A 27,987-nucleotide genomic window follows, 5' to 3' on the forward strand; every position below is an offset into this window, starting at 1 on the left:
ATGGAGACATGGACTAGAGAGAAGAGGAATGAACGTTGGCAGAATACATATAGCTGTGAGTGTGAATGAGAGGGAGATGGGTGGAACAGTGAAGCTGCAACAAGCAGAGGTGGTGAGGGTAGAAGAGTTTAAATACCTGGGGTCAACCATCCAAAGCAATGGACAGTCCACAAGGGGCGTAAAGAAGAGAGTGCAGGTGGGGTGGAGTGGGTGGAGATGAGTGCCAGTGCCAATCTGCGACAGAAGGATGGCAGCAAGAGCGAAAAAGAAGGTTCACATGATGGTCGTGAGACCTGCTATGATGTGTGGTTTGGACAGGATGCCGACCCGGTAGGGGATGGAGGGAGCGGATTAGAAATTAGTACATCAGAGGGACAGCTCAGGTTGAGCAATTTGAAGATAAAGTTAGAGAGGCAAGAGATGGTTCAGACGCGCTCAGAACAGAGTACTGGATACACTAGACAAAGGATGTTGAAGAGGAAACTGGCAGGAAAGAGCAGAGGAAGACTCGTGGATGCGGTGAAGGAGGACATGCAGAGGGCTGGGGTGAGAAAGGATATTAGGGATAGGGTGAGATGGAGACAAATGATCAAAACAGCAGCTATTTGGACATTTTACAGCTGATGACATTATTAAGAAACAGGTCAGTAACAATAATTGGTTAGTGTCTTATAGAAGGTTGAGCTTTTTAGAGGTGAAGGTGTGGAAGTGTTCACCATGCTGTGAAAGACTGCCTCGTCAACAGTTAAGTCTACCATGCATATTCTCGAGGAGGTGGTTAATAATTATTATTAAATATGGCTCTGTCAAAATTGGACTCAAACATATCACCTAGTTTAATAAGTTGGGTTTCCCCCCCCAAAATAATATTTTTTTCCCAATTAAAACACGAGTGATTTATAAATGATTATAAAACATTAGATTCAGTCTCCACACAGCGTCCCGACTTATTTGGCAACTTGGTTGCTTTGGGGAGACGATCCCTCAAAATAGTCTACCATCAATTAAATATGGATGAGCTGCTTGGATTTCTCTGGCACTAGTGTCAGCTGTGCTTGAAGTTAGTTTGTAAAGATCATTATATCAGTTTTTTGCTTTAGAGCAGGAAATCATAAGGTGTACTGCATGCATGTTTTGTTTGATAAGTAATGAGATTCCATGTAAATTCTTAGGCCGTGTATTTGTGAAAGAGACAGTTATTGTTAGTCATCTTGTGTGAAGTCTTGATTTTTTTTTCCTTTGGTATGTAATATGTGTCACCATTACACATCAAATTATTTTTCTCCTCGTCGTTGAACCAAAATATGAACCCTGAACACCCTGGTTCAGTTTGGATAATGGGACATTGGCACAAAAGGAGGCAGTCTGATATTGATCTGCTGTAAGCCGAGTGACAGTTTAGACAAAGTGGGCAAGCCAAGGTCACAGTGAGGGTCGTGGCTAGTTGCTGTCATCTATTGATTGTGGTTTGAAAGACGTGCACGTGCAACATTATGCCCTTGATTGCTGATAAACCCGATTCTGCGAAATTCTGATTATTACTAAGGTCACTAAAGTAGTCGTCATTCACTTGTTTTGTAAATACATTAAACTTCAGATGTTCAAGAATTATGAAGGTTTCTTTTACTTTTACTTGCCAACAGAAACATGCATGTGCAATCCAGATCTTTACACGATCAAAATAGCTGATTTAAAAGTGTTATAAACAACTTTTGAACACTGCATCATTCAAGAAAAGGTTCAAGAGCAACTCAAATAAGAAGCCCTGAAATGTTATCTGCTTACCAAGTTAGGAATTTATCACTAAGGTTTTAGCAACTTTAATATAGTGAAACTAGGGGGGGCTTATACAAAACTTCAGCTAGTATCAGTAGTTTTCAGTGCAGCCGTAAGGTGGACAACACTGGAAACCTGACAGCACTTAATTCAATTCAATATTCAATTCAAAGCACTGACAACAAAATTGTCATTGCAAATATCTTCCCAAGTGTTTACAAGGAACGCTGACTAATGTTGAGTGTTGCAATGCTACGAGAAAATGGCAATGGGCTTGTTTTGGAGTCAGGAGCTGGGGGAGTTGCTGCAGGGAGGAACGTGGAGTCTTAGGCTATAGTGGAAGAGGGATGTTAAACATTTCAGGATGATGACTGGGAGGTCACAGAGTTCATGAGCTTATCTGCCTATGAAACCTCTAACTGTAATGCTAGAGGAACATGGAGAAAATGGAAAGAATTACAGGGAGTGTTTCTTGAATGAAGAGCGGAGTGATCTAGTTTCGTCGGTGATGGGCTGTGTAGACCCTGAAGCAGATACTGTTGTAGTGAGTGAATACGTTTTTGATTGTGCCTATTAGAATGTAGTAAAGTTCAAAGTCAGAGGACTTCAATGCTTTTGCTGTAAGAACGTGCAGTCATTTTGGTTAATTTGACACTATCTGAACGTGGCGGCTTCTTCGCTGGATGCACACCCTAAATACATTTCTGGAAGAGTGTGTTACGAACATTTACACATCACTTTCAGCACGGCACATCTGAACACTATCCCATTAAGAGCTTGGCGTGCACAAGATAACAGCTGTGCTCATGTGTCTTGTCGTGATATTCGCAGCTCACTGACAGAAATGATTGATTTAAAGCACAGCAAAATAAAGAAATGACTGCTTTCTAACCTCTCTCACAGTCTCACTTTGTCCAAACTGCCTTCTTTAGAGATGAATCTAATTTTTGTTCAGACGGCAAAGATGAACGTGTTATCAACGCTGGTGCCTAAATGCAACCGATATAGAGGAAACCAAACAGGGAAATAATTGCACTCCCTGATGCAGCAGCATCCCTGTGTAGGTTAAATTAATCCCGTCATGAAGACAGCATCGATTCATATCTAACAGAAAATGACTGATTATATATTTGACTACAGACAGTTGAGCTGTCAGTTATAGTTGACTAATCCATTTACTAAAGTTTATGGATCCATTTCAAAATTTGAAATCCTCAGTCATAAATCTGGTATCAGAATTAAGGTGCCGAGGTTTGACAAATCTGACCTCGTGCGTTATAGGTCAGACGGAGTCCTATGAAATCTCACAAACGACAGATGATACTACTGAAGATTGTTATAGTGAAGGTGACACATGTCTGATTGACAGAATGTCCTCACTTTGAAATGATTGAGAAATTCAGTCTGAAGGGGCCTTCTGTTAGCCAGGAACAATTGTATACCTGAAAATGGTATTTTACCTTTTTTTTTTTGTTTTTTTTTAAGCTCAACGTACAAAGTGAAGTTTGTCACTTGGTTACAATTAGGTTCACAGTTGATAAAGCCAGCCATGGCCATGTTTGATAGTGGACATGATGTTGCCAACTGTTGAGGATGGCAACATTAAAAATCACAGAAGTTTTACAGGCCTTGCTGGAACGCTTTGAAATACTAAAGTAAGCCGATAATAAATGTGTTCATGTTTCAAAAGCCTTAAAACTTCCTTTTCAAAGGACTTTCATCTTGTTGTGCTCTCACACAGTTAAGTTGCCATAAGCCATGTTTTGATCCAATATTAGTTAAAATCATTAGTACCACTTTTATTTACACTATTTGTTTATTTTATCAAATTTTTTGGGTGGAAATACCTGTTCTAGTTTGGGTGCCATGTTGACTATTTGCCTCATCTGAATGCTTTCAGTATATCTTTTCTGTCTCCCTTTTTGCTTCTTGTCTACCTTCTGCTTTTACTTTTCTTAATTATTTGGCCAATAAGTTAAGGGGCATCGAAGCAATATGATCATTGACTTTTCAAAAACATTTTTTTAGCAAAGGTGGCCAGTATCCATTCCACCCCGCACCCAATAAGTACAGATGTGCTGAATTTAAGTTGCTCTCCTCGTAGAGTCTGATCCGATCGCCATAGGTGGTACACGGCTTAGACAGGGCAGCGCCCCCTCTGTAGCTGTTATGATAATGAAGCAGTGTTTATGAGTGTATGTGTGTGCTGCAAAGGAGATCGTTGCATAAAGCTCCATTAGGTGATTACCCTCCACCCACACCCCCGTTATCCGTAGACCATGCCATTTGGTGACACCTCCCTCCCCACTGTCTGTGTGCGGGCACTTACATATGCATGTTTTGGCTGGCAGAGGGGGAACAGCTGCTGATTATGACAAGGACACTGAGTAGGAAGTGTCTGCTTCTCAAACCTGTTTATACTATTACAGGCCAAAAGGTAGGTGTGTGTGTGTGTGTGTGTGTGTGTGTGTGTGTGTGTGTGTGTGTGTGTGTGTGTGTGTGTGTGTGTGTGTGTGTGTGTGTGTGCGCGCGCGCGCGCGCATGTTTGCCATTCACATATGAGCCAGAAGACTGCTTCTGACTGTGGGTATCTGAGTCAACCTTCTGCTGGGCTCAGCTTGCTGGTTTCTTATCTGTGGGAAGGAACAGACAATCGGATAGTCAGGCGGACAGGAAGGAATAAAGGTCAGGCACAGCTCCATATGTTCACACAAACATGCGCAAAAAGTCTTGATCCTACACAAAGTGGTTTGTTTTACCAGGAGGATATGCAAATGTATTTTTATTTTATTTATTTAATTAAGAAGTTTAATTGTGATCAAGATCTTGCTTGCAAGTGGGCCCCAAGTTAAAACAAAATACTGCATATAACTTAATGGCCACTTTATTAGTTACATCTTGCAAGTACATGTTTGAATCCAGTTTTGCTTTCACAACTGCTTTAATTCTTCATGGCAGAGATTCAACAAGATGCTGGAAATGCTCCTCAGAGATTTTGATCCATATTGATATGACAGCATCACACAGCTGCTGCAGATTTGTCGGCTGCACATCCACGATGTGAATCTCTCGTTCCATCACATCCCAAAGGAGCCCCGTTTGATTGAAATCAGTGACTGTGGAGGCCATTTGAGTGCAGTGAACTCACTGTCATGTTCAAGAAAGCACTTTCCAATGATTTGCGCTCTGTGACATGGTGTGTTATTCTGCTGGAAGCAGCCACCAGAAGATGGGTCAGTTGGTACTAAGGGGCCCGACGTGTGCTAAAAAAAATATCTCCCAACCGATTGCACCAGCAGTATGAACCGGTTGCTTCCGTGTTGTTTATGTCAAATTCTGACCCCAGCAATGTTGCAGGAGAAATCGAGACTCATCAGACGAGTCAACGTTTTCCCATCTTCTCATGTCCCAGCCCATGTGAATATGTAGCCTCGGTTTCCTGCTTTTAGACCATCTGCTTCATTTGATGTTTTGCAAATTCAGAGATGCTATTCTGAATACAAAAAGTGAAACAAGTCATTATTTAAGCCTTCCTGACAGCTCAAAACAATCAGGCCATTCTCCTCTGACGCCAAGAAAGACTTTTCACCCAGGGAATCACTGCTCATTAAATCTTTTCTTTTGTAGACCATTTTCTGTAAATCCTATAGATTGTTGTGTGTATGAAACTCCCAGTAGATCAGCAGTTCCTAAAATGCTCACAAGAGTTTATCTGGCAGCACCAACCACTTAAATCACCTCTATTCCCCCATTCTGACACTCAGTTTCAACTCGGGCAGGTTGCTTTGATTATATCTACACACCCGAATGCACTGCCATTGATTAGATATGTGAATTAAAGAGCAATTGAACAAGTGTAATTAATAAAAGTCGTGTACATATTTCTAAACAACAATCATACACATATTAACAAACAAATATAAGCTCTAGTGAAAGCACTTTCAGGTAATGGAGAAATTAAAAACCAGCAGAGCTTTAAAGCCACACTTTTTAAAAAAACACACATTATGACAGCGACAGTATTTTTGAGGCTGTTGACCTGCTCTGTGTGCAGACATGCACACAGACCCCTGCTCTCACTATGGGCAAGTGTTTTTTCTTATAGTACTGCTTCTTTTACTCCATTTGCAGTAGTAGCAGTGATAGTTGCCCTTGTAGTGAAGTGTCTGTGAGGACAGGTCTAAATACCCTTCAGTCAGATATGCATTATTATATTTTCACCAATCACAGCAGAGAGCCCCTTGCTGAATAAAACTAGTCCCAAGCCTCCGTGCTGACCCTCAAACACAGGCTTATTGGCTTTTTTGCAGTTTCACCTAAAATAAGTGTTAGCTCAGCTGTGCGAGATTAAGGTAGTTGACACACTAATCTAATATAAAATTAAAAACCTTCTACTCGGTCTGTCGAGATTGTGTTTGGAGGTTGAGGTTATGTGTTCGCTTTTGGACCTTTTTATTCTCACTAATTTTATAAATGGATTGCTGATGAATTCTGTTCTTAAAAAGACGTCAATTCCTTCATTTTGTTGTGTACAACCTCTATGATGGCTGTTGTATGCACATGTTTTGAAGCTATTGATATTAGGTAAGGTGTTTGGGATTGACTAGTCACAGCCACTGCATACTTCAGAAAAAGAAACTTGACATTGCTTGAAATGTAGTGTTTTGCAGAATTTCCACACAGTTAGTGGTAAGTTCAGTATTCAGGGGAAGTGTGGCAGTATCTTGAAGTGGGATGCAACGTGTTAATGGGTAGTGCTCAGTATCCTGCAGGAATGTAAGTTGAACAGTTTAGGTGAGCAGCTTTATCGATGCTTTCCAAAACTGACCACAGGAAGTACCATTCAGAGGGTCAACCGACTGTGCGTGATGTAAATGCTGGCGTGTCATGCCTTACATCGTGCATGCTTTCTCTAATGGAGCCATAACTATGTGGTCCTATTTTTGACAAGGAAGTTGTGAAGCTAAAGAAGTTGTAACTGGAAAACAAACTTCTTTCTCTCACAAGTTAGCAACTTTCCTGCCCACATTGTATTATTCCTCTCATTAGCAGAAACTCAGGCCCGGGATGCTTGTAGAAGCATAAATGACTTAAATGTTTCTATTCTGTCCTTATAAAAAACAGTTTTTCATTGCTGTGTGTGTCATACAGTTGCAGGCTGCAATGCTTTAAGTTTTTTGGAGGGATGTTTTTGATGCAGCGGCAGCATTACAGTGTGACTGCCAGTGTCTTACCATTTTTCCTTGATCATCTTCCTGAAATGCTAATGATGATTTTTTTTTTCTTTCTACATAACACCCACCTACCCAACTCAACTCGTGAATACGCTGAAACCATTAAGCCCCAAGGCAGCCAGCTTTAGATGAACACCCTCCGAGGCTTCGTTGTGTGCACCAGCAGCTGGATTACATTAACTCTTAGCACAGTCGCAGGAGTCTCTATGCTCGGCTCTCAACCTGTCTTTCTTGCTCGTACCATTCCACAGTTTGGTCAATGGAGCTTTTGTGGGGAGGGGATATTGAATTAATTAGGCCTATAGCGATAACAGTGTCTCAACCCTGGGTATAAGCCAAGGCTCTGCTTTTTTTTCTCCCTTTTTTTTTTTAACACCCCCTTTGAAACACTGGTCACAATTCTTCCTATTTAGTTTTCTAAGAGCAGCACCGTCTAAATGGAGTCGAATCAATGGCCGCTTTTGTATGCGAAGCGAACTGACAGTCGGCTGGACACTCCGGCTTGTCTGAGCACTCTTTACGGTTGACATTCGGCAAAAAGAAATTCTGCCTGGGAACGTGCAAAGAGCGACTGGTATCCGATTGACTTTAAATCAATTTCCTCTTGGTGCGCAAGCGATTAGATGTTTGCGGGCGCTACTTGCGAATTCTGGTAATGCACAAGAAGATTATCCCTGTCTGTGTCCTTCATACAATGGCATATAACCGTGATAGAATAGGCGATATACTGTAATAGATGATTGAGTTGATGCACGTCAAGAATATTTGTATAAGAGATTCATTATCTTCAGACGTGGAAACTCTCTGTGTGCATTGTACGCTTGCTCGAGTTAGGATGTGCGCATCTGTGATTTATCACCAGTGTCACCGAACGTGGCTGCAGTGGGAGCCTCTCCCCGTATTCTCACACATCTATTTTTACCAGCTTATTGCTTAGCAGCCCACTGGAGACAAAATGATTGCAAGATAAGACAGATCGGGAGATGGAAGAAAGGGGTTTCAAGGGAAGAAGGCAAAGCAGGGAAAGCCCTCTGCTGTCACTAAATAGAAGAAAAAGATATTTTGCCATGGGCACTGGATGCTTTTATTTGTGCCAGAATAATTCGATTTTTGGAGTAGGATAAAATCAATTAGGTAGAGAGTGAGATAACGCTAAAGAGAACTTCAGAGCGGCGCGTACAATAGCGTGGAAATCGCATTAGTCAGGCAAACATTGAATGGTTAAATAGAAACACAGCGTTTCATGTGTAAAGCTGTTTACCGCTGGTGCCACACCGGCCAACTGTCTGCAGCCATTAAAGGCAAGTGCTAGAATTTCACAGGCTGCATGCCAATTCAGAAACAGACACACACACTCCCATTCCACCCCGGCACATATGGCAGGCTCTCACTGAGGTGCCACTACAATACTTCACACCCCACCCGAGAAATAACATCATAGCAGACAATTGATAATCATTCTTTTAGGCTCTGCTGTTTGCAACTCGCTCTGCACCAATTGCGATGGAGGCTTCTAATGCATGTGGATATATATGCACAACTTAAACGAGAGGATATAGGAACAGAAAGATTAGCATTATGGGGAGGAAGGTGGAACGAGTGTGTGTGGGAAATCCCAAAGGGTTCACATGGCAGTTCATTTGACATCATAGCACTCAGATTCCCAAGGTGATGAAATGTCACATAATGAAATGGGGAAAAAAAGAAGTCGTCTAACTTTACGTTTCTCTCTGTTTTTCTGTCTAGGTACTACCCGTGCCCCACGTGAAGGAGAAGTTCCTGGCGTGGACTACGAATTCCTCTCAGTAGAGCAATTCCTGGAATTGGAGAAAAGTGGGACCCTCTTGGAGATAGGAACATATGATGGTAAATTAGAAAGGTTGCTGTAGTTGTTGGACCTTGCCAACTATAAAAGAAAAAAAACCCCACCGTCCTGCAGACACCTGGACAGGTGAATCTTAGAAGTAGAACCAGCAGATCGAGCCTCCCATCTCTACCAACAACAATATAACACAAACAGGGTTTAAATCACTTTAAAACCTGCTGCTTGTATTGTATTAGAAGACTCATTTTGTAGTTTGTTGGAGCTTTTGCTATTTTTCTGAATAAGAGACACAGTGTAAAGGTTGAAATTAACTGAATAACATTTAGATACCGTACTGAGCTAACAGTTTCCTGGAAGAGATACAAAGGCACAGGCGTATACTTCTACACAGAACATTTGTTCAACACAGACCCATTTTATAAAATCTCAGACAGCTTTTACTCTTATTCTGAGCGAGTTTTTAAACTTTATTTATTTCCACACAAAGATACGCCCATAATGAAACTTGCAGAGAGCACAAAAGCCTCCGTGTCTTTACTAAGCAGAGGGCACACACAGAGCTCTGCAACATGACAAGTTAACCGTCATGTAGTTTGCTTTTCCCATCATATCTATTACATAATGTTTTGAAATGCCTGTCAAACTCAGACAGGTCTGAAGTGTGTGAGAGTAAAGTCTGAAGCTTGGTTAGGATCTAAAATGTGGTTCGAGACTGCGTATAATAACTGACAACTGAAACTACAGTATGTAAACATCAGTCCACCTTCTTCAGTCTGTGCATGGTGTAAACCTGGGTGTTTTGCTCTTACAGAAAAGCAGAAACATTATCCTCTTGGATAATTCCATCATGTTTGACTGCAGGTTTTTCGCTGTTATTATATCTTCACCTCTGATAATGTAAAGTTCAAACTATGAATCATCTGTAACTATCGGCTTCTAGAATTTAATTATTTTATCCTTTAGGTCTGTGAGCATGGTTGATTAATTGTACTCAAGCCAATGCAAAATAATTAGACTAGCTCAGTATAGCTTACTTATATTTTGGAGCAAACACCATTCGCTCATTAAGACTGTGGCTTTAGATGCTGGTCTGCAGATGGTACAGTCTCTTTACCTCTGCCTGGTTACTCTTTGGATGAGCATGAGTGATTTTCTGTGTGTTTGAATTTGAATTTTTCAGTTAAACCAAAATGTTGCACTGGCACTGAAGAAATGGAGAGGATTTTTTATGGAGGAAAGCAGGTGCTGTGCATGTGTCAGAGTATCTGTTATCTGAGAAACTGGTGTTTAAGGTTGACTTAGAAAATATCAGCCTAATTAAGCTATAGCAGTAAAAAGTGATTTGAGAAATAAAGTAACTGTTTAGTTATAAAACAAAAAAGGGAGGGGGGGGGGTGCTGCTTGTGAAACTTTTTTGAGATTAAACACAAAAAAAGAACAAAAGCAGTTTTGCTTTGGAGATTAGCATTCTCCCACAGACAAACTCAACTTCACAATTTGCATACAAAGACTGTGACTAAACCCCCTTCAACACACACACACACACACACACACACACACACACACTTCACTCACACACAAAAGGCCCTTCGACCCCTCCTCTTATGCCCTCCCACTACTCTTTTCTGTGTCTTTCTGATCCCCGCCCATCTTCCCTTCTGCCTCCTTCATCACCTAGGTAACTATTATGGGACACCCAAGCCACCAGTGCAGCCCCCCAGTGGGAAAGTGATTAGCAGTAGTGGTAACAGCGGTGATGCCCCACTGCCAGACGGGCTCAGGAGTAGCCTGCCGGGCTCACAGCACTCCACTCCCCGACGCTCCAAGTCCTACAATGACATGCACAATGCTGGATTAGTGCCTGGAGAGCAGCAGCAGGAGGACGACGAGGACCTCCATGACATGAACAGCAGCTTTACAGGTACGTGCGGAGGAAGGAGAGGAAATCGGATGGGCGGAGAGTCTCTTATAAGTTTAGATTGACACTCGAGTAACACTGAGCATTGTAACTCTATGATTTTGTGCATTGAAGAAGCACTCTGCTGTTTGCTTTTAGTGAAGAGTACAACAGCACGTGTATAAATGACCATGTATGGCTCTGTCAGGACGCTGCCATGTTGAAGAAAATAACCCTCTGCTATAACAAATGCATAATAAGAGCCACGGTTTAAACCATCTGCAAAGGTACATTTACTCAAGTCAGATTAGCAAAACATGAGGGAGACTGAAGTGAATAACTCTAAATGAATAACAACTATAGTTGGTTAAAATTTTAAACTGATGAGACGAGAATATCCCATTATTGAGTCATGAAGGGAACACTGACAGAGCACTGTTTTTGCGTGTACACTGAGTACATTAATACTTGATTGCTTGCAGATAACCCTCCTTTACATAAATTGGTGTTAGACTTCAGATAAGTGATCTGACAAAATAAGATCTTTTAAAGCATCTCAAATGATTTCCTGTTCATTTTTATTTCATTTTAACTCCATAAAAAATATTAATCTGAAAAGTGTTTCCTGGAGGAACTGATAATTGATTTCTATCCAATATAGTATTGAATACTATATGAGTGGAGCCAGAAAAGCAAATACTAAATAAAATAATGTGAATACCAAACCAAAGCACAGTTGATTTGCCCGCACTAACGCCTTGGTAGCTGTGTACACAAGCTGTGGCACCACACAGTGCACTCATCTTCTCTGGCCAGCTCAGCACAGATGTGTGTGTCCTTCTCTCAAGTAGGGTGTGAGCTTGGCACCTGAAATCAAAAAGCAAATGGTCACTCAAGATGCGTGTAAGCCATGTTTTGAAGCCAGGTGTTAAGAGCAGCATTTTTGTCTCACATTCATTTGAATACAACTTTGGACAGAAGATAAAAGAATGGACCCAGAAGGCTGGCAGCAGACCCAAAGCTAAATTAAATTTGCCTTCTTTTCACAGAGAAGACCCAAAGTGATACATCACATCTGACACTTATAAATGCTTATCTGCATTTTCAAAGAGATCTTTCCTCTTTCTCACACTTTGCCTGTAACCACCTAGCATCTGTGGTTGTTTTTAACTCCTCCTTGTTTCACGGGACTCACCGCTCCTTCAGCTGATTTGGACACCAAAGCAAACAGACCCTGCAGATCAGCCTGAGAATCACTTTCTTTCACTTTTAATTTTTGGGAGAGGAGAAGCGGGGGAGAAAAATCATTTGAGAGGTGATGGATAAAGTGGGAGGCGAATGGAAGTGGAGAGAAGGTAGCAGGAAATTAAATAGAAAGAGGAGGTGACTGAGAAAGAGGGCAAGTCTAAAAAAGCAACGACTGAAAAGGGAGAAAGAAACAAGCAGGGGAGGTTTTTATACTGTGAAAAAGGATAAGCTCAGAAAAGAAGTAGGAGAAAGCACAAAAGAAGTGGAGAGAGAAAGAGCCCTTTGCTGTGGAGAGGGGCTGCAGAATACAAGAACTTCTTTGATTGGTGAGTAAGTGGTCTCTGGCTCTGACTACATCTGCTGCCTGCGTATCTGCATCCACACATGTAAAATAGTGCCATCTGGCTGCGAGCATTAGACACCTGAGCAGATTCCATATGTGAAATTGATTTTGGGGGGATAATAGTCCATTAAATTAAGTTTAAGTTGGTAAAATGACAGCAGTGCTGCTTGTTTGACATTAAAGAAATGAACTGGAGTAATTTTTGGGATTTCCTTGTTAGTCGGTGAGTAGGAAATTTAAGGAGTTTCCGCCTTAAAGCTGTGGCTGACATGTGTTTTTCAAATGTGGCACCAGAAGTTGTTTAACTCTCTGTGATTGTGTGACAAGTGCCACTCGAGTGTGAGAGTGGAAATGAACCGGCAGGAAGCAAGGTGCTAGCACTTTCAAGGCGTGAACTTCCCACTCAGCATTCTTTACTGAAGGAGGAAAGAAACAAGCCCAAAGTACTTCTGTCTTTAGGAAGTTATTGGGCTAAATGGAAACATGCTATAGCAACATAACTGATTTCATTCAATAAGTAGATGCAAAAACTCACTGACATGAGGCTTTCTTGTCATCTAGTTGTGGATTTTTACAGCCTCATGAAACTTTTTTCAAATATTTTAGTCTTTAAATTATTCAGACTGCTCAGGCAGGTGATATTTTTATTCCTGTGGAAATTTAAAACATTACAGAAATACACTAAATGACTGGAATTCTTCCAAACTCCCATTCAAATGATGTTTCAATAATTCTTAATGTATTAGGAAATGTATGTTTTTTTTCTATTACCGCACAGACTTTAAGGTTACATAATAGGCTGTATCTTGTGACGATACTTAAAAAAACGGTGTAATCAACAGGAGCACTTGTTTGTTTGAAGACAGTTGTTAATAAATTTTTCTTTAGTTGATCTCGTGATGCGTTCCATTTGCCTCGGCCATCTTCCAGAGCAAATGGAATTTCCTAATTGAGTGCATCCTAGTAAAGTGCGGTCAGTGCTCTGTGTGTGGCTCATTCAGCGAGTCACAGATGCACAACAGTAGTGCAGCAGATTTTTACAGTTTCACTCATGTTTACGTGCACTGCTGCCATGTTGGATTGCTGAGTTGGGTTTGGTGGGAGCTTTCCGGTTGACAACTGGTAGCTTGGAAATCCCAGCTTGAAATGGAGCGCACCATTGTCCCAAGGTTAACTCATTGTTTTCACAGCTACTTGTTGCTCCTTGAAAGTGTTACTGGCGTCCTTTAGTTGACAGATTTTTGACACCAGGCTGTGTGTGTTCTGGGTTTTTTGTCCCTCCAGGAGACTCTAGTGAATTAGACGAGATTCATCACTCGGTGCGCCCTTTCGCCCCCCGCCAGAGTGACCTGTCCTACGCTGGGACAACCCCCTCACCACCGGCCATCACGGAGAGCACACAGCAGACACACACTCACCTGAGCCATCCTCCCCCAGAGGATCCGCTGGGACCTCTGCCCGACAACTGGGAGATGGCCTATACCGAGAACGGAGAGGTCTATTTTATAGAGTAAGTACCAAAGGTCGGATTCCAGTAGTGCTTACTCTTAAATCAGATATTATCAGTGTTCACTGTCAATGTGGCTGAATGAAGCTTCCTTTCATTTTGATTAAACTCTGTTTAAAATGGGACATGACTTTATCTAACGTGACACATTTTCTCATGGCTGACTCTCTTTCTGTATTAACCATCGTCTGCACCGTCTAAACCAGATCCAGGTTTCATCTTAATGTGACAGACGTGTGTCGCTGTGGAGAGTACTCGAAGGCTTTAGGAAGCATGAAAGTTTAAAGAATGCAGCGTACATTACCGGCGGCTACATGAAGCATAATTCAGGATACCAAAGAGTTCCTCCTGCATCGCTCCTACAGCTATGAACCTTTAACCAATTTAAAGTCTGCAAGAAATTTATTACAGATTACCTGGTCATCTATGATGCCTTACTCCTTGTTGTTGTTACTTGTCAAACAGATTCTAATAGATTTGAAATTCCTTAATATGAGGCATAAAACTTTAAATATCCACTGTAACTTACTTGCGTTTATATTGTTCTTTTTTTAGGATCCTTCCAGCTGTGTTATTCTTCTCTACACCCATTAAAATGAACAATCATAATGTTCTTTTTTTACTATTATTAACATGGTAAAAGCATTCCAATTTGCTCAGATTTAAATGTTTCCTGTTTATTCTCAGCAATATTGACCAGACTTTCAGGGCTTTCAGTTAATGATCAAGTGCCGTGTGTGTCACTTTTTCCTTTTTTATAAATCATTCATTCCACCTGTTTCAGGGTCAAATTTCCGACGTCTATTAGCTACCCTCTAATAATTTGTCTTGTCTGGCCTGTCTTGTGTGTTCTGCTTAGCCACAATACAAGGACGACCTCCTGGATAGACCCTCGGTGCCTGGACAAACCTCAGAAACCCCTGGAAGAATCTGAAGATGATGGTACGTGTCTGTCTGTCAATGTTTGTGCAAAATCTTCTGTAAGCTAAAGGAGGTGATATTTTTTCATTTGTTTTGTTCCGTTGTTTAGAGCATGTTTTTCTACACCGCACCCAAAAACTCAGACTCTCATAACACATCTGAGAGGTTCACCCTTTTAGTCTTTAGGTGTCAGTATTGGGTCACAGAAAATGGTGTGCAGTCCACTGGCTGGTGCCACCTTTGCTCTTCTTCCAGCTGTTTCTTGGAGCAACAAGACCTACAACTTCCATTAATTGCCTTCCCCAATTTTGTAGTCTATTGTTACAGTATACAGAAAAAGAAAAGGTCACAAGCTCAACTCCATTATGATGTCAAACCACATTCAGAGATCCAGTCTTTAGTGCCGCCTGATTTTAGTAAACATGGTTTTTCAGAGGTTGTTGCTCTGGTTTTGGTTAAATCTTGCCACCCAGTGTCCAGATGTTGTTATTACAGCCGCCTAACTCACAGATGTTTGTCTTTCTGCTTCAATCCACCCCCCCTGCCTTTGCCTTCCCAACAACAATCCTGTGGCGCTGCTGTGCCGTCCACTCAACTGAGTAGAAGGGGTACATACAGAGGAGCTGGATAATGACCTAGGTAGGAACTTCTCTCATCTTTTTGACATGTATCAGTTAGGTTACTGTGACTTTAATCATTCAGAAATGACACATCATGACATTTGTCTGCCCTTCCATTAGTACGTGGGATTTTTAAATGTGCGTTTGTATGCGGCCTTGAACATAATTGTCATCAAACCCCCATGCCACCAGCCATGCACCCACTACACAGCCTTACAAAACACTCCCACATCAGAAGGCCATCATATCAGACATAAGAGGCAAAAAGCTGATCCAGAGAAGATTGTTGTAATGATGGTTTCCTAATGTGCCTGTCTGAGCCAGACAGCTACAGGTCTTTTTGTTCTGATGCCCATCAGCACACTAACTAGCCTCTCAGACAGAGCGGTGAGGCCACCTGTGCAGGATAAATGGTGTCTGGAGATGATGCCCCGCACTGTTATGCACCTGTAATGAATTATTCAATTAGAGGAAATATATCAGAATAATGATTGACATGTTTGGACTTCACTTGGGGGTACACGGTGCAATACAAGGGGGGAAAAATATAAACGCCCACATCTAATACTGTGATGAAAATCTGTATGAATGTAGGATGTTTTCATCACCGTCATTACTGCTTTAGTAAATATATTCTATATTAGCACTGTTTAAAATGGTTAAATGTAATATGAAAGGGTTCAACTACAGAGAAACGGCTTCGATTTAGTCTCTCCAGCTCTTTTTTTCCCGAGCAGCAGAAGGTGTTTCCAGCAAAAAGCAATAAAAGCAGGAAAAAGAGAGCACACCAGATCCAAACAGGTTGATGAGATGCTGCCAAGGAAAACGGAGAATCTATCACGCTTTTATTTCTTTATTTTTAAACCCACTCCAATTGCTAAGCATCAACAGCGCTTAAATCTTCAGGTCAGACAACCCCCCCCAACCCTGTCCACAAGACATCCTCAACTGGATGAACATGCTCAATAATTATCGATCGGCGCCCTCCGATGCAGGTGGGCACAGAAACCGCAATTAAATCCTGCCCCTGAAGGAGACGAGCAGACGAAAGCCTTTTTATGAACGCCGGCACGCATGCCCAAATTCTCACGTACACCCACGTGCGCGAGAAGTGCCTCTCTGTGGCAGACTCTTCCTCCGGAGAAATCAATCACAGCTCTATATCAACAGAATGAGATGCGAACAGTTAAACGCGTTACTCATCACGCTCGTCTCCCCCTCGAAATCACAATATGTTCTAGAAAGTGGGAAGAGGGACACGGGGTGAGAGCAAAACACGGCTTAATGAGCGACGACTTTCCCTCCCTTTGTCTTTGCTGTTGTCATCTGTGTTTGCAAACACAGCGAAACCAGGCTTTCAGTAGGTTTGCAGCACAGAACGTCCTCTCTGTGCGCTTACACACACACACACACACACACACACACACACACACACAGGTGGTCCTCCCGGACTGGAACTAGTGCAGTGTGAAATAACGTGGGTGATTAAAATTTGTGCGTGACGCCAGGCGGGACCGCATTCCATTTAACGTTCCAGTTCAAAACATCTAAATGATAATTTACCGTGCTCGCCTTGCACGTTCACCCTCGCGACATCTCTTTCCCGTAACCTTGCATTTCTTCTTTGCCGCTTGTGCTTTTAGATGCACTTCAGCAGGTGTAGAAAAAGACGGAACCCACAGAAGCCCGAGCCGCTTACACGCACGGAGCTGTTGGCTCTGGTTTCACTTACAAATGATAAATTAATATGTAGACCGCGGCGGCGTGTTTCTGTGTGTCTGCATCTGCAGCTGATTCCACTCCAGCCGAGGTCCTCCTTATTAAAAAGCAGAGGGAAGCTCTCCAAGTTGGATGATTGTAATTACCATCTACTTGCACGCAGGGCAGAGCAGAAATTGGCTGGGGGTAATTCAAATTTTATTTGTCACATACACAGTCATACACAGTACGATATGCAGTGAAATGCTTACACAACTGCTCGTGACCTAAAGGAAAAAAAAAAGGCTATGAATAAGATAGGAAATAAATATGAAAATTAAAAAGGGTAAATTTAACTAGGAAGGAATAAAATAAAATGAAACAACTGTACAACAAAATACACAATACACAAATACACAGTATAGAAATATATAAGAATGTATGAAGAAATATAAATATATATACAATAATAATAATTATAATGGTAATATGTAGAACTTATTCGTCACAGGAGAGGATTACCGGACAATCTCTGTTTGTAGCCAATTAGAAGCGTCTGACATTATCTGTGTGGAGAATGGCCAGTAATCAATGCTGCTGTAATCAGGCGGGAGAAGTGAATCAGATGGCTCAGTTGAAGATAACAGCTTTGCGCTGCAGCAAGTTTGCACCACTGGATGATTGCACATTGGCATCATATTCATGTCTTTCTATGGTCATCTTTTAAGTTTCACCTTTTCACGTGTTTTAGCGTTCGCACACGTGTCCTTACATCAGTGTGAACAGTGTCCCTTTCAGTTCTACTCAAGCAGGTTTTAATTCTGCCCACAAAGAGACGAATGTGAAGTCAAATCTGCAACAATCTCTACCAGACACTTAGAGATCCATGTGAAAACTAAAGAGCCTTTGTTTAGCCAAGGACAGGTACTTTTCGACCATACCTTTCCAGCGCACTGATTAGAGACGTGTGTTTCTGTGTGATATTCTGTAGAATGTTGTTTTTCTTCTGTATGAGGGGAAAGAAAAGAAGAGAAGTCGTTCATTCAGAAACCAACCAATCATCTCACAGAATTTAGCTTCAATGTATTTTGCACAAAGGTTTCTAAGCCTGGAATTTTCCACCTGCTTCCTGTCATTTATAACTTTAGCTGCCTCTTCTTCATTGCCGTTTTTTCCCTGTATTTCTTCCCACTTCCCGTGCTCCTGTCCACTTCCTTCTCACGATTTCCTTCTCATGTGCCTTTCATCTCTCTACCCCCCTCCCCGCATTCATACATCCACCTGTGCCGATGGGGGTCTTGCTCTGTTCTTATCTGATGGGTGGAAATGTCAGCATTGTGAGGGGGACAGAGGTGAGAACAGCCAGACAGCCTGTGAAGCTGTTGAGCTGCTCTGGCCTCGGAGACTGACTGACGGGCCGATTACAATGGCGTGGCAAAAGGTCTTTCCTGGCTTTGCCACAAATGGCTCAATACACGGCTTCCTGCAAGTCAAGATTTACTTACTTCCTTTGTCTCATTATCTTTTTTTTTTTTCTTTACAGAACTTCCTCCAGGATGGGAGAAAATAGATGATCCAGTGTATGGAGTCTACTATGTTGAGTAAGTGCACAGGCTGACGCCGCAGAAAAATCTAGAAATAGCTCCCAGCTTCTTCTTCGTGTGCATAAATAGAAGTACATCCACACATTTCTTTTTTTCTTTTCTTTCAAGCAACAAAAACTCTTAACCTCACTGCTAATGGAAGACATCACAGCCAGATTCTTGCTTCAGCTGTTTCAGTCCTTTTGTGTCCTGGAAAATGTAGGCCATTGTTTGTGTCATTAACATTCGGAAATAAATGAACAAAAATATGCAGCGAGCGTGTTTGTGCGAGCACATATGTGCGTATCTCATATTGTGTGAAGCCCCTGGGCCTCAGCATTAATACAAATATGTTTTATGCTGGGTTTTTTTAGTTTTTCTTTTTTTTTATGTTGTTCAAAGCAGCACCTGTGGGCCCAAGGCTGTGGCATCCCCCCCCCTCTTTGTTTCTGCAATATTTTTTCTAATATACATTATTCACAGTTTCCTTCATTTGCTGTATAATTTGGCACTTTCAGGTTCCATTTTTCAGTGCTAGTTAGGTTAGTAGGAAACCTCCCAGGCTGTAATGTGAAAGATGTTTGTGGTTTCAGCGAAATTAAGCCATCAGCACAAAAGGATTTATTTGATGTGATTTGTAGGCACGGCTGTGTCATGTGCATCTCAAAGAGAGGTTTCTGTGTAAGCGTGGGTGTGTGTGCATTGTGCCACCATGTATTAATCAAAGCTTATCGCCATGTTTCTCCACTCCCCACCCCAATCCCCTCGCCCTTTGTTGACCCTCTCCCGCTCTGCTGTTACCTTATCCTCTTCTCCGTGTCCCTGCTGTGCTCTACTCTCCTGCTGATCTTTACCCCCCCTTACATCTTGTTCTGTATTCTTATGTTCTTTTCATCCACTCCGTCCACCGTCCCAAAGTCATATCAACAGGAAGACCCAGTATGAAAATCCGGTGCTAGAGGCTAAGAAGCGCAGGCAGCTGGAACAGCAGCAGCCTCAGCAGCCTCAGCCCCAGAGCCAGCAGCCACCTGAAGGTGAGCGCTACATCCGAGGTTCGTTCACAAGCCCCCACCAGGGGCGTCATTTTCTTTCTTTCTTATTCATGTGTATAAATGAGTTGCCTGCATGCTCTGCGTGTCTGTCTGTGTGAGTATGAGCGAGTGTGACTTTATCTGCCAATGCCTATTACTGCTACGGTTTTATTTTTGCTGCCAGCTCCTGCCTTATGATTTGCTAAGTGCCCTCCCATAAAGGCATAACTATTATTTGCGGCTGCACCACGCAGCCTTTTTGAAGTTAATTTCAGTTTTCTGTGCTACCTTTTGATTCTTGTTTGCTTTGGACGAAGGTAAGTTTGGCTTCCACCTGCCTGCTTAAGAGCTGGAGTGGAGACCCTTAATTTTGTGTTACTTAATAAAATTTCTGCCAGTTGTAACACTAATAAGAACTCTTCCCAAACACTTCTTCTGAGACAGCTGCCCAAAACCAAGCAACGGGTAGCTCAGTGATGCTCTTGTCCTCCTTTCTTTGCATATTCACAGGACACCCTACAGTGAAATTAATTGCAAATGCAGGTCAACTCAAGAGGGAATTCTCCTATTGCACTCCACATTCTGCTCATTCAGCATAAAACATTAGATTCACCTGCTGATTTTTTTTTTTCCCCCCAATTGAAGGTTGAATCTCTCTGTAAAAGATTAAAAAAACAAAAAAAACAATCAGTTTTTCAAACACGTGTTTACTTCATCTATCTGTTATGAATATTATGACAAACTGCAGGCTAGCAAGGTGATTAATCAAAGGTGGTAGGCAGTCAAGAAAAAGGGAATCAGTTGTTTCTGGTTTCCCACACCACCAGTTTTATTGAGAAGAGAGATGCGAAACCATATTAATGCTTGTGTTCATACTGAGCTCAGTAGTGAAACATGAATCTGTAGTGGGTAGAAGGCTTCACATCAATCTTTCATCCACTGTAATTAACACGCTGCACAGTAGTTCTGTCGGCTTCATCGGAGCTGCATTTGCTTTGTTGCAAGCACACAGCACAGCAGGACGTGTTGTCTTAGCCTCAGTTTCGTTCAAGTAGGACAACTTTGCACCTGTCTAGACTCCATCTCGAGAACATGTGCCTCTCGCTGTTGCAGAATGGATCGAAGACTCGACGATGGCAGGGGCTCCGTTGGCTAGCTATGCTGCCAACCACCAGGAGACCTACAGGGACCCTCAGACAGGGCCCGCAGTGCCCAACGCGATGGGACAAAAACGTAAGTTGTCATCCTCAGAGAGCTAAAGCCTGCAACCAAGCGAAATGAGGATTATGCATAACTTTTTTGTTTCCAGGCGGCGTCACCCAGAGCGACTTATTATAAGTTAAACAAAATTCATCTTTTACAGCTTAGTTTGTTTTCCTGTGCCAGCGCCTCAGGCCCTGTTTGAGTTGTCGTGATGGAGGACCAGAACTGAACTGACACTGTAAAGCTGCTCTCTGTATAAATCACATCATGCATTTTTTATAAGTCAAATTGAACTCGCGTGACACGTGCACTAAACAAAATTGCGTCCAGTCTGCATATTTTTACGAAGACACGCTCTGCCGAGTGCCCTTCCATAAATGTCCCTCTGCCTGTGTTTATCGTGGCAACGTGTTGATTCTCAGGAAACCTCTGCTGTGTTGTTCCACATAATGGCCTGATTTCACCCATCATTTAGTGACACACAAACACACACAAATAGAGTCTCGCCATTACAGTGGGTTTCCTTCTCCTGGTTGCCAGTTCCTTTTATACCGGCCTCCCACTAGCAGCTTGTCTAATTAGCACAGCCATGGCAGAGAATTAACTGCCTCACCCTGTCTCTCCCTCTTACTCTCTCTTGCTGCTTTGTCGGCAGCCTTTTCCTTCTCCCTCATCGATCTCTTTATTTTATAGCGCACATTTGCCGTCTCGCTGCCTTTTGTCGTCTCGCTGCCTTTTGTCTGGTCCCACCCAGCTTTCTGCTTTGGTTTAACTGCTTGGTGCTGTCCATCTTTTTGTCTTACCCCTCCCTCCACACCCCCAGTCTCAAACTCCTGCTAGCTCGACTGTGCCGGCACTCCATATTACTCCATAGAAAGACATCACTTTTGAAATCTTTTAATCTAACACACTTGCTTTTCATGTTCCCCCCGCTTCCTGGTCTGTTCTTACATCTCTAGATCCCTGGTGGATAAAGCCACCCATATCAGCACACAGTTTAGTTACATTTTCCCTAGTCTAGGGGAAAAAAATCCAATTCAAAAGGCACTGAGCATGAAAACACACATGCATGTAGACAATAAAACACAAGGGCACAGACCGACTCCAAGGGTAATGCATTTTTCATTGAATGCGTAAGCTGTAGCACTGCCATAACCTAATGTGGTGCTGCAGGTCACCACACAGACGTTCCTTTAGTCTTCATCATCCTCTCTCTTCTTATTTTCTTCTCTGCCAACATCTCCTCAATCATTTGTGTATCCGAAGTATTGTGCGTTTGGCATGCATCGTGTCCTTTAATAGAGAAGCGGAGCTCAGCCTGTGCCTGTGTATTCATCTGTTTGTTTTTCATTCCTAGTAGAAAAGATAAACTTTATCCTTAATGCCGTATAATTAGATAGCAAAGTCAAGAAAAAGAGAATCGAGTTTAGATGTCGTTGTCGTCGTTTGAGCAGTTGTTCTTTCACAAGATCACTGTCAAATTTTTTTCATATAGATGTGTCTCAGTTAAACCCTCACAACCAGTGTGGAGTGATACAGATGTCTTCTCAGATGAGATTTCAGCAGCTGATTGAAACAAGCCGGAGACATCGCTTATGCGAACACGACGGTCATGTGACCTTCATCTGAAGCAATGTCATTGCTATTCAGGCTACAGATATCTGGTGCGCCTGTTGTGTCTTCAAATGCCAAACCGCCAGTGAAAGCAAACAGCAGCCTGCATATTAGACATTCAAAGAGCTGAAGTGGTGTCATACTATTTTGAAATAAGTTCCTGTCTAAACTGTTTTTGTCCCATCACATCATCACGTTGTAAATTAAAATTATAAGTAATAAATGATCATTATTATCAAAAAGTTATGGACTGATTCCAGTGGCGATAACAGTAGATGAGTTCAGATTTAAAGGCTTTGCATGTCTATACTCGGGCTTCTTATTTCCGGTTTTGCTCAATGTTTCACTGAGTTGCATGTGCTGAAGAAAGTCATTCAACCATACTCAGTCTTTTCTATATGAACTTTTAATGTAGTTGCCAAATGGGATCAGTTAAGCCTTCAGTTTGACTTGATGCTTATGATTCTGTTCATTCCCTTTAACTTTTTTTTTATTTTATTTTTTTTATTGTCCCGTTTGGATCTTTGGCCATCAGAATTGTTGTCTTAAGGCCAAGAAAGATGCCAAGCGGATTTATTTTTACCAAGTGGATCATCATGGCCTTGCCATATTGGTCCATTTGATTGACCTTTATTATAATTATGAATTTATTTTCAGTTGCTACAAACGGGACAGACATTCCCTTTAACCTGATTAATCATTTTATTGTAATAGGTCTGTTTTGACCTGTTTGCACCATGTGAGCAATCGTCAAGCAGTGACAGTTGTCCTTGCCTGTTCAAGACAAACACCAATCAGAGAAGATTTGTTGTGCATTTAATGATACCTGCTGCGATGGTTGCGCAGAGATGGTTTGACACAAGCGAGCAAAGGCTCTTCACTGTAGCAATAATTCTTTACCTGAGGAGGTTTAGTAGCTCCAGGGCTTTGCAAACTGAATCCAACTGCTGCTTAACCCAGTTCTTGAGTATCTGCTGTGGCATCCAATGTGGTGAAAGCTGAGCTATCTGTGTCTGTGTTTTTAGGAGGGAAGCCTTTCTTTACCAGGAACCGATCTGAGCTGAAGGGGACATTCATAAATACCAAACTGAAGAAGAGTCGTAGGGGGTTTGGTTTTACTGTTGTGGGAGGGGATGAGCCAGATGAGTTCCTGCAGATAAAGAGCCTAGTCCTAGATGGCCCTGCCGCCCTTGATGGCAAGATGGAGACTGGTAAGTATCCTGTATTTATTAACAAAGGGTAGCTGCATCAGGTGACCCTGAATTGGATACGCATGGATGGATGTTCTACTTGACAAAAATAAATGGACTTCATTCTTTCTCACCCCTTTAAGGTGATGTGATTGTGAGTGTTAACGACACCTGTGTGCTCGGCTACACCCATGCTCAAGTTGTGAAGATCTTCCAATCGATTCCAATTGGTTCCATGGTCAACTTGGAGCTGTGCCGTGGCTATCCGTTGCCTTTTGACCCCGACGACCCAAACACCAGCCTGGTTACCTCAGTGGCTATCCTCGACAACAAGGAGCCCATCATCGTTAACGGCCAGGAGCCCTCTAACAGCTACGATTCGCCGTCCAGCCACGGCAGTCAGAACAACAACAATGGTCCAACCAACAGCGGGGTCCCCGTCAACGGCCTCCCCCGACCCCACAGCCCCTCCACAGAGGTGGCTTCTGATACCTCTTCCCAGCATGGCTACCCTAGTGATGTAGTCACCCTGGCCTCATCCATCGCAACGCAGCCAGAGCTCATCACCGTACACATGGAGAAAGGAGACAAGGGCTTCGGATTCACCATTGCTGACAGTCCCGGGGGTGGGGGGCAAAGAGTGAAACAGATCGTGGACTACCCACGCTGCCGCGGTCTCAGGGAGGGCGACATCATCGTGGAGGTGAACAAGAGAAATGTGCAGAGCATGTCCCACAACCAGGTGGTTGACCTGCTCAGCAAGTGTCCCAAAGGCAGTGAGGTCACCATGCTGGTGCAAAGAGGTGAGTGAAGGCTAACTTCTCTTTGCGTTCACTCGCCGTGTCGGTAAATTTGTCATTCGTCTAGTAAATTGTGACAGCAGATGGAGATGAGGAACGTGTTGGGAGCAGGTGTCAAGTAGAAATGCAGCAGTTTCTGAGTTATGTGCCCATATGTTGAAGCAGCGCAAAACAAAAGAAACCTTTCGCATGCATCTGCTTGATGCTGTTGACAGAAAAAAAATAATAGGCTTCTGCCTTACAGGCTGTTCCCGCTCACCGTGCTCTTTTATTGACACACATTTATTTATTCATGCAAATAGAGGGTGGAAGCATACAAGAGATTGCAAAGGAGGAAAGATAGAAGGATAATTACGGTAAGGAAGGAGCCGCAGAGGAAGTTGAAATAACATTTGAGGATGTGGTGTAGTGTAGTGTGAAGAGAGAGCGAGGTGTTTACAGTTATCGGCTCTGATAAGCCAGTTATAGCTGCTTTCCTGAAATGGAAGACAGGCGGAAGTGGAGAAGGAAGACTAAAAGGTTAAATGGGAGAAGTATCGAAAGAGGGATAAACAGAGGAGAGAAATTCAGGTTTAGTTGGTGTTTTGAGGTCAGAGTATGAATATTCTCGCTCCTTTTCAAAAAGAAAAACTCAGTTTCTCTCTGTGTCTCTGTTCATTTGCAGTCTGCTCTGTTTCTTTTTGCTGTGTTTGCTGGGAGAGAGAATGTCTCGTGTGTTTTGGGGTTTTAGTGTAGTCCCACGTTCAAGATCATCACTTTGAAGATGCCACCAATTGTGCCGGCATGCCTTTTATCCACCCACCTGGCTCTCCGCCTCGATATAAGCCCGCGACATTTTGCCCTTAACGTAAAAAAATTCGGTGCTAGCCGGTCAACGTTAGTGCTGTGAAAATGGTGCAGCCGCGTGTAAATGCCTGTAATTCGCCGTGCGCCACTCAGCGTTTGTCATGGCTTCTGATTGAAAATCACGGTAGCAGAGGAGCACTAAATGGAAACAAAGCAACTGTGAATAGGATAAAACTGAAATGATTGAATTTCAGTATTTTCCCTCCAATCCCCCCTCAGACACGCAGACCTCCGCCGCTCTAAACGCCCCGTGTGATACAAGTAATTGGACCATTTTCTCTGCCAGACTCTCCTTTTGCTTGCTTTAGGGCTTATTAATTCTAGTTACTAAAAGGTTTTGTGTGTGTCTGTGTACACGCATGCAGTTTATCTCCGTCATAAGGTTAAGTGCTCAGAACTGCCAAGGGAAATTGGTCAGATGAATGGCAGGCAGCTCGCACTGTAATCTCGCATGGAATCTTTTTTCTGTTTCCTCTTTCTGAAGTTGTATCTCAATCTTTTTCTGCCACAGTCTGTTTGTCTGACTTCTCAACAAATGGCTAAACCTTCCAAAAACTATGCAGACCAAACGGCTTCTCTACCCTCCTCTCTGGCTTTTGGTAATGAGTAGCATTTCCTCATCACGCTTGTGTACACAAGCACGTAAAGCGATTCGGCCTCATCTCATCTCAGGCAGGAGCTTAATGGGCTGTCAAGGAAACAGACGTCAGTTTAATTGGGCTTCTGTAAATGCATTGGCTGGCTGCGATCGACACAGACAGACTATGACAGTAGAATGATACTGGAGGAAACACAAGGATGGTATGGATAAAGTATGAGGAGCATTGTAAGCGAACCAACATTACTGAATGCGCTTTATGGTGGCTTTTATTGCACTAGAGTTTTTACAAAAGGGTGGATACAAAAGCAGGAAACTAACACATTTCCTTCAGATTATTATTAGAAAGTGATCCGCTGACTTGATGGCTCCAACATCAGATATCTAACTTTTAACGTAGAAATAGGACAGCAAGGGTACAAATTAGATTAGTTCTTCACCTTCTTCATCTAAACTTTTTTTTTCCAAATTAAATCAGTCTTTGTGACTTTGGACTGCATTTTATGTTGATTTTCATGTTTCTGCTCCTAAAAGCAAGACATCAGAAATTCTCATGACAATACTCCAGTCATGTTGACATTAGTACTGAGAAATCTCATGTCTTTCCAACAATTGAATTCTGAGAGCTGTGAAGCTATGAAGTCTATGCAAGAATAAAAGTTATCAAAAAAGAAGGAAAGAAAATGTAAGTTTAAGTTTCCTGGAAATAAAGCAGACATCCTCAGATGTTTTTTCTGGCCGTGAATCTGAAATCAATATATAATGAGTTTTCATTTAAACAGACAGCAGCCTGCAGAATAAACTCACAAAGACAACTAAAAATACCCGGTGCACAGCAGTGGTTCTCTCCTGGGTGCTAGCTAGTCAAGAATAAACCACATGAAACCCAAAAACTAAATTCCAGCTCTTTTAGGGATACTGGTATGTGAGCATGATGTAGCGCCAATCTAGTAGCGTGATGTGAGGTGTAGCTTGCTTTTGATCATTTTTTTCAATTTTATCAAAGCAAATTCTGACCTTTCCAATACTGGAAGACACAGATTATTGATGTTTATTGTCTTGATAAATAACTTGAGCAATGACACTTTGAAGTTAACAAAATAGTTGACAATTCATTTTCCCCTAATTAATTCTCTGCTGATTCGCTGAATGTTTGCTTTAGCACCATTTTTGATCGCATCTCCAATGTGTTCTCACTGGACAAATCATTTTTTCCTATGGCCTTTTTGTGGCAAGATTGATGAGTAGACTTTGTTTAGATCTTATGGCTGGCTAAATCAGTTTAAGAGAATGAGCGAATACCTGGGTCCCTTTTTCTCCATCAAAGCTTACAGTGTCCCACTGTGTATCCCTTCCTCCCACACGTTTCCCATCCTTTAGAGTCTTTAAGCATGTTTAGGCTGCACATTTTGTGTGTGTGTGTGTGTGTGTGTGTGTGTGCTGCTGTTCATCATTCGATTGTCATGTGTATTTCTTTTTTCTTTTTTTTTACATTTACACTCTGGGGAGCACATCATCTAAGGCTCTAGTCATGGTGCCTTAATTACTGTCCTGCTCACACTCTCTTCACTGCTGTCTCAATCAGGATCACTCCACCAGTAGCAGCAAAGCACACTGGCCTCTAATTGGGGTCCTGATGTCAGCTTTGCTTATAATACGCATACGTCTTTTCTTTGCTTCCCTCTCTCTCTCTGTGTCTCTCTCCTTCCAACCAAACGCTGCTTGCTTACAGGCATTCACTCAGCCAGTCTCATGATCATGCATCCAATTATAGATTAAAGGCAGAAAGACTCTGGTTCAGCCTTAATTGGTGGAAATCCACCTCTCCTCCGCCCCTCCGTCCCTCCTTTTCCGTTTCTGTTCCCCCACTGCCAGGATGGAGATTCACACCTGCTCGCCCACATAAAGATGGGAGCCAATCCCTGAGGACTAGCGCACGAAGAAGCGAACTCGTTAAAGCCGCTGCGTGCAACAGTATGCCCCCCCTCTCACTTGCCTCTCTCCCTCATTTAATAGATTTGGAGGAAGAGCTATGGGTCAGCGTGGAGACACT

At 42.4% G+C, this 27,987-nt stretch overlaps 1 protein-coding gene across 21 annotated transcripts in view; it reads left to right on the forward strand.

Annotated features, from left to right (window-relative positions):
• The window catches only part of magi1b (membrane associated guanylate kinase, WW and PDZ domain containing 1b), a 137,564-nt gene that overhangs the window by 71,579 nt on the left and 37,998 nt on the right, over nt 1-27,987 (forward strand). For 18 of the 21 annotated variants that reach the window (XM_085273327.1, XM_085273334.1, XM_085273329.1 and 15 more), the window contains exons 3-12: nt 8,757-8,876; nt 10,514-10,756; nt 13,608-13,833; nt 14,690-14,772; nt 15,355-15,390; nt 18,613-18,670; nt 19,571-19,704; nt 20,797-20,916; nt 23,526-23,711; nt 23,834-24,493. In XM_085273327.1, coding sequence (XP_085129453.1) covers nt 8,757-8,876; nt 10,514-10,756; nt 13,608-13,833; nt 14,690-14,772; nt 15,355-15,390; nt 18,613-18,670; nt 19,571-19,704; nt 20,797-20,916; nt 23,526-23,711; nt 23,834-24,493 — 1,866 coding nt within the window. The remainder of the gene's footprint in view (nt 1-8,756; nt 8,877-10,513; nt 10,757-13,607; nt 13,834-14,689; nt 14,773-15,354; nt 15,391-18,612; nt 18,671-19,570; nt 19,705-20,796; nt 20,917-23,525; nt 23,712-23,833; nt 24,494-27,987) is intronic. The other 3 variants (XM_085273332.1, XM_085273333.1, XM_085273349.1) reach the window with 1 other exon arrangement.

Source organism: Mchenga conophoros, linkage group LG5, assembly GCF_057382185.1.
Source record: "Mchenga conophoros isolate Kocher_MC1m ecotype Shallow Benthic linkage group LG5, M_conophoros_male_GT1.1, whole genome shotgun sequence".
In the NCBI taxonomy this organism is placed as follows: Eukaryota; Metazoa; Chordata; class Actinopteri; order Cichliformes; family Cichlidae; genus Mchenga; species Mchenga conophoros.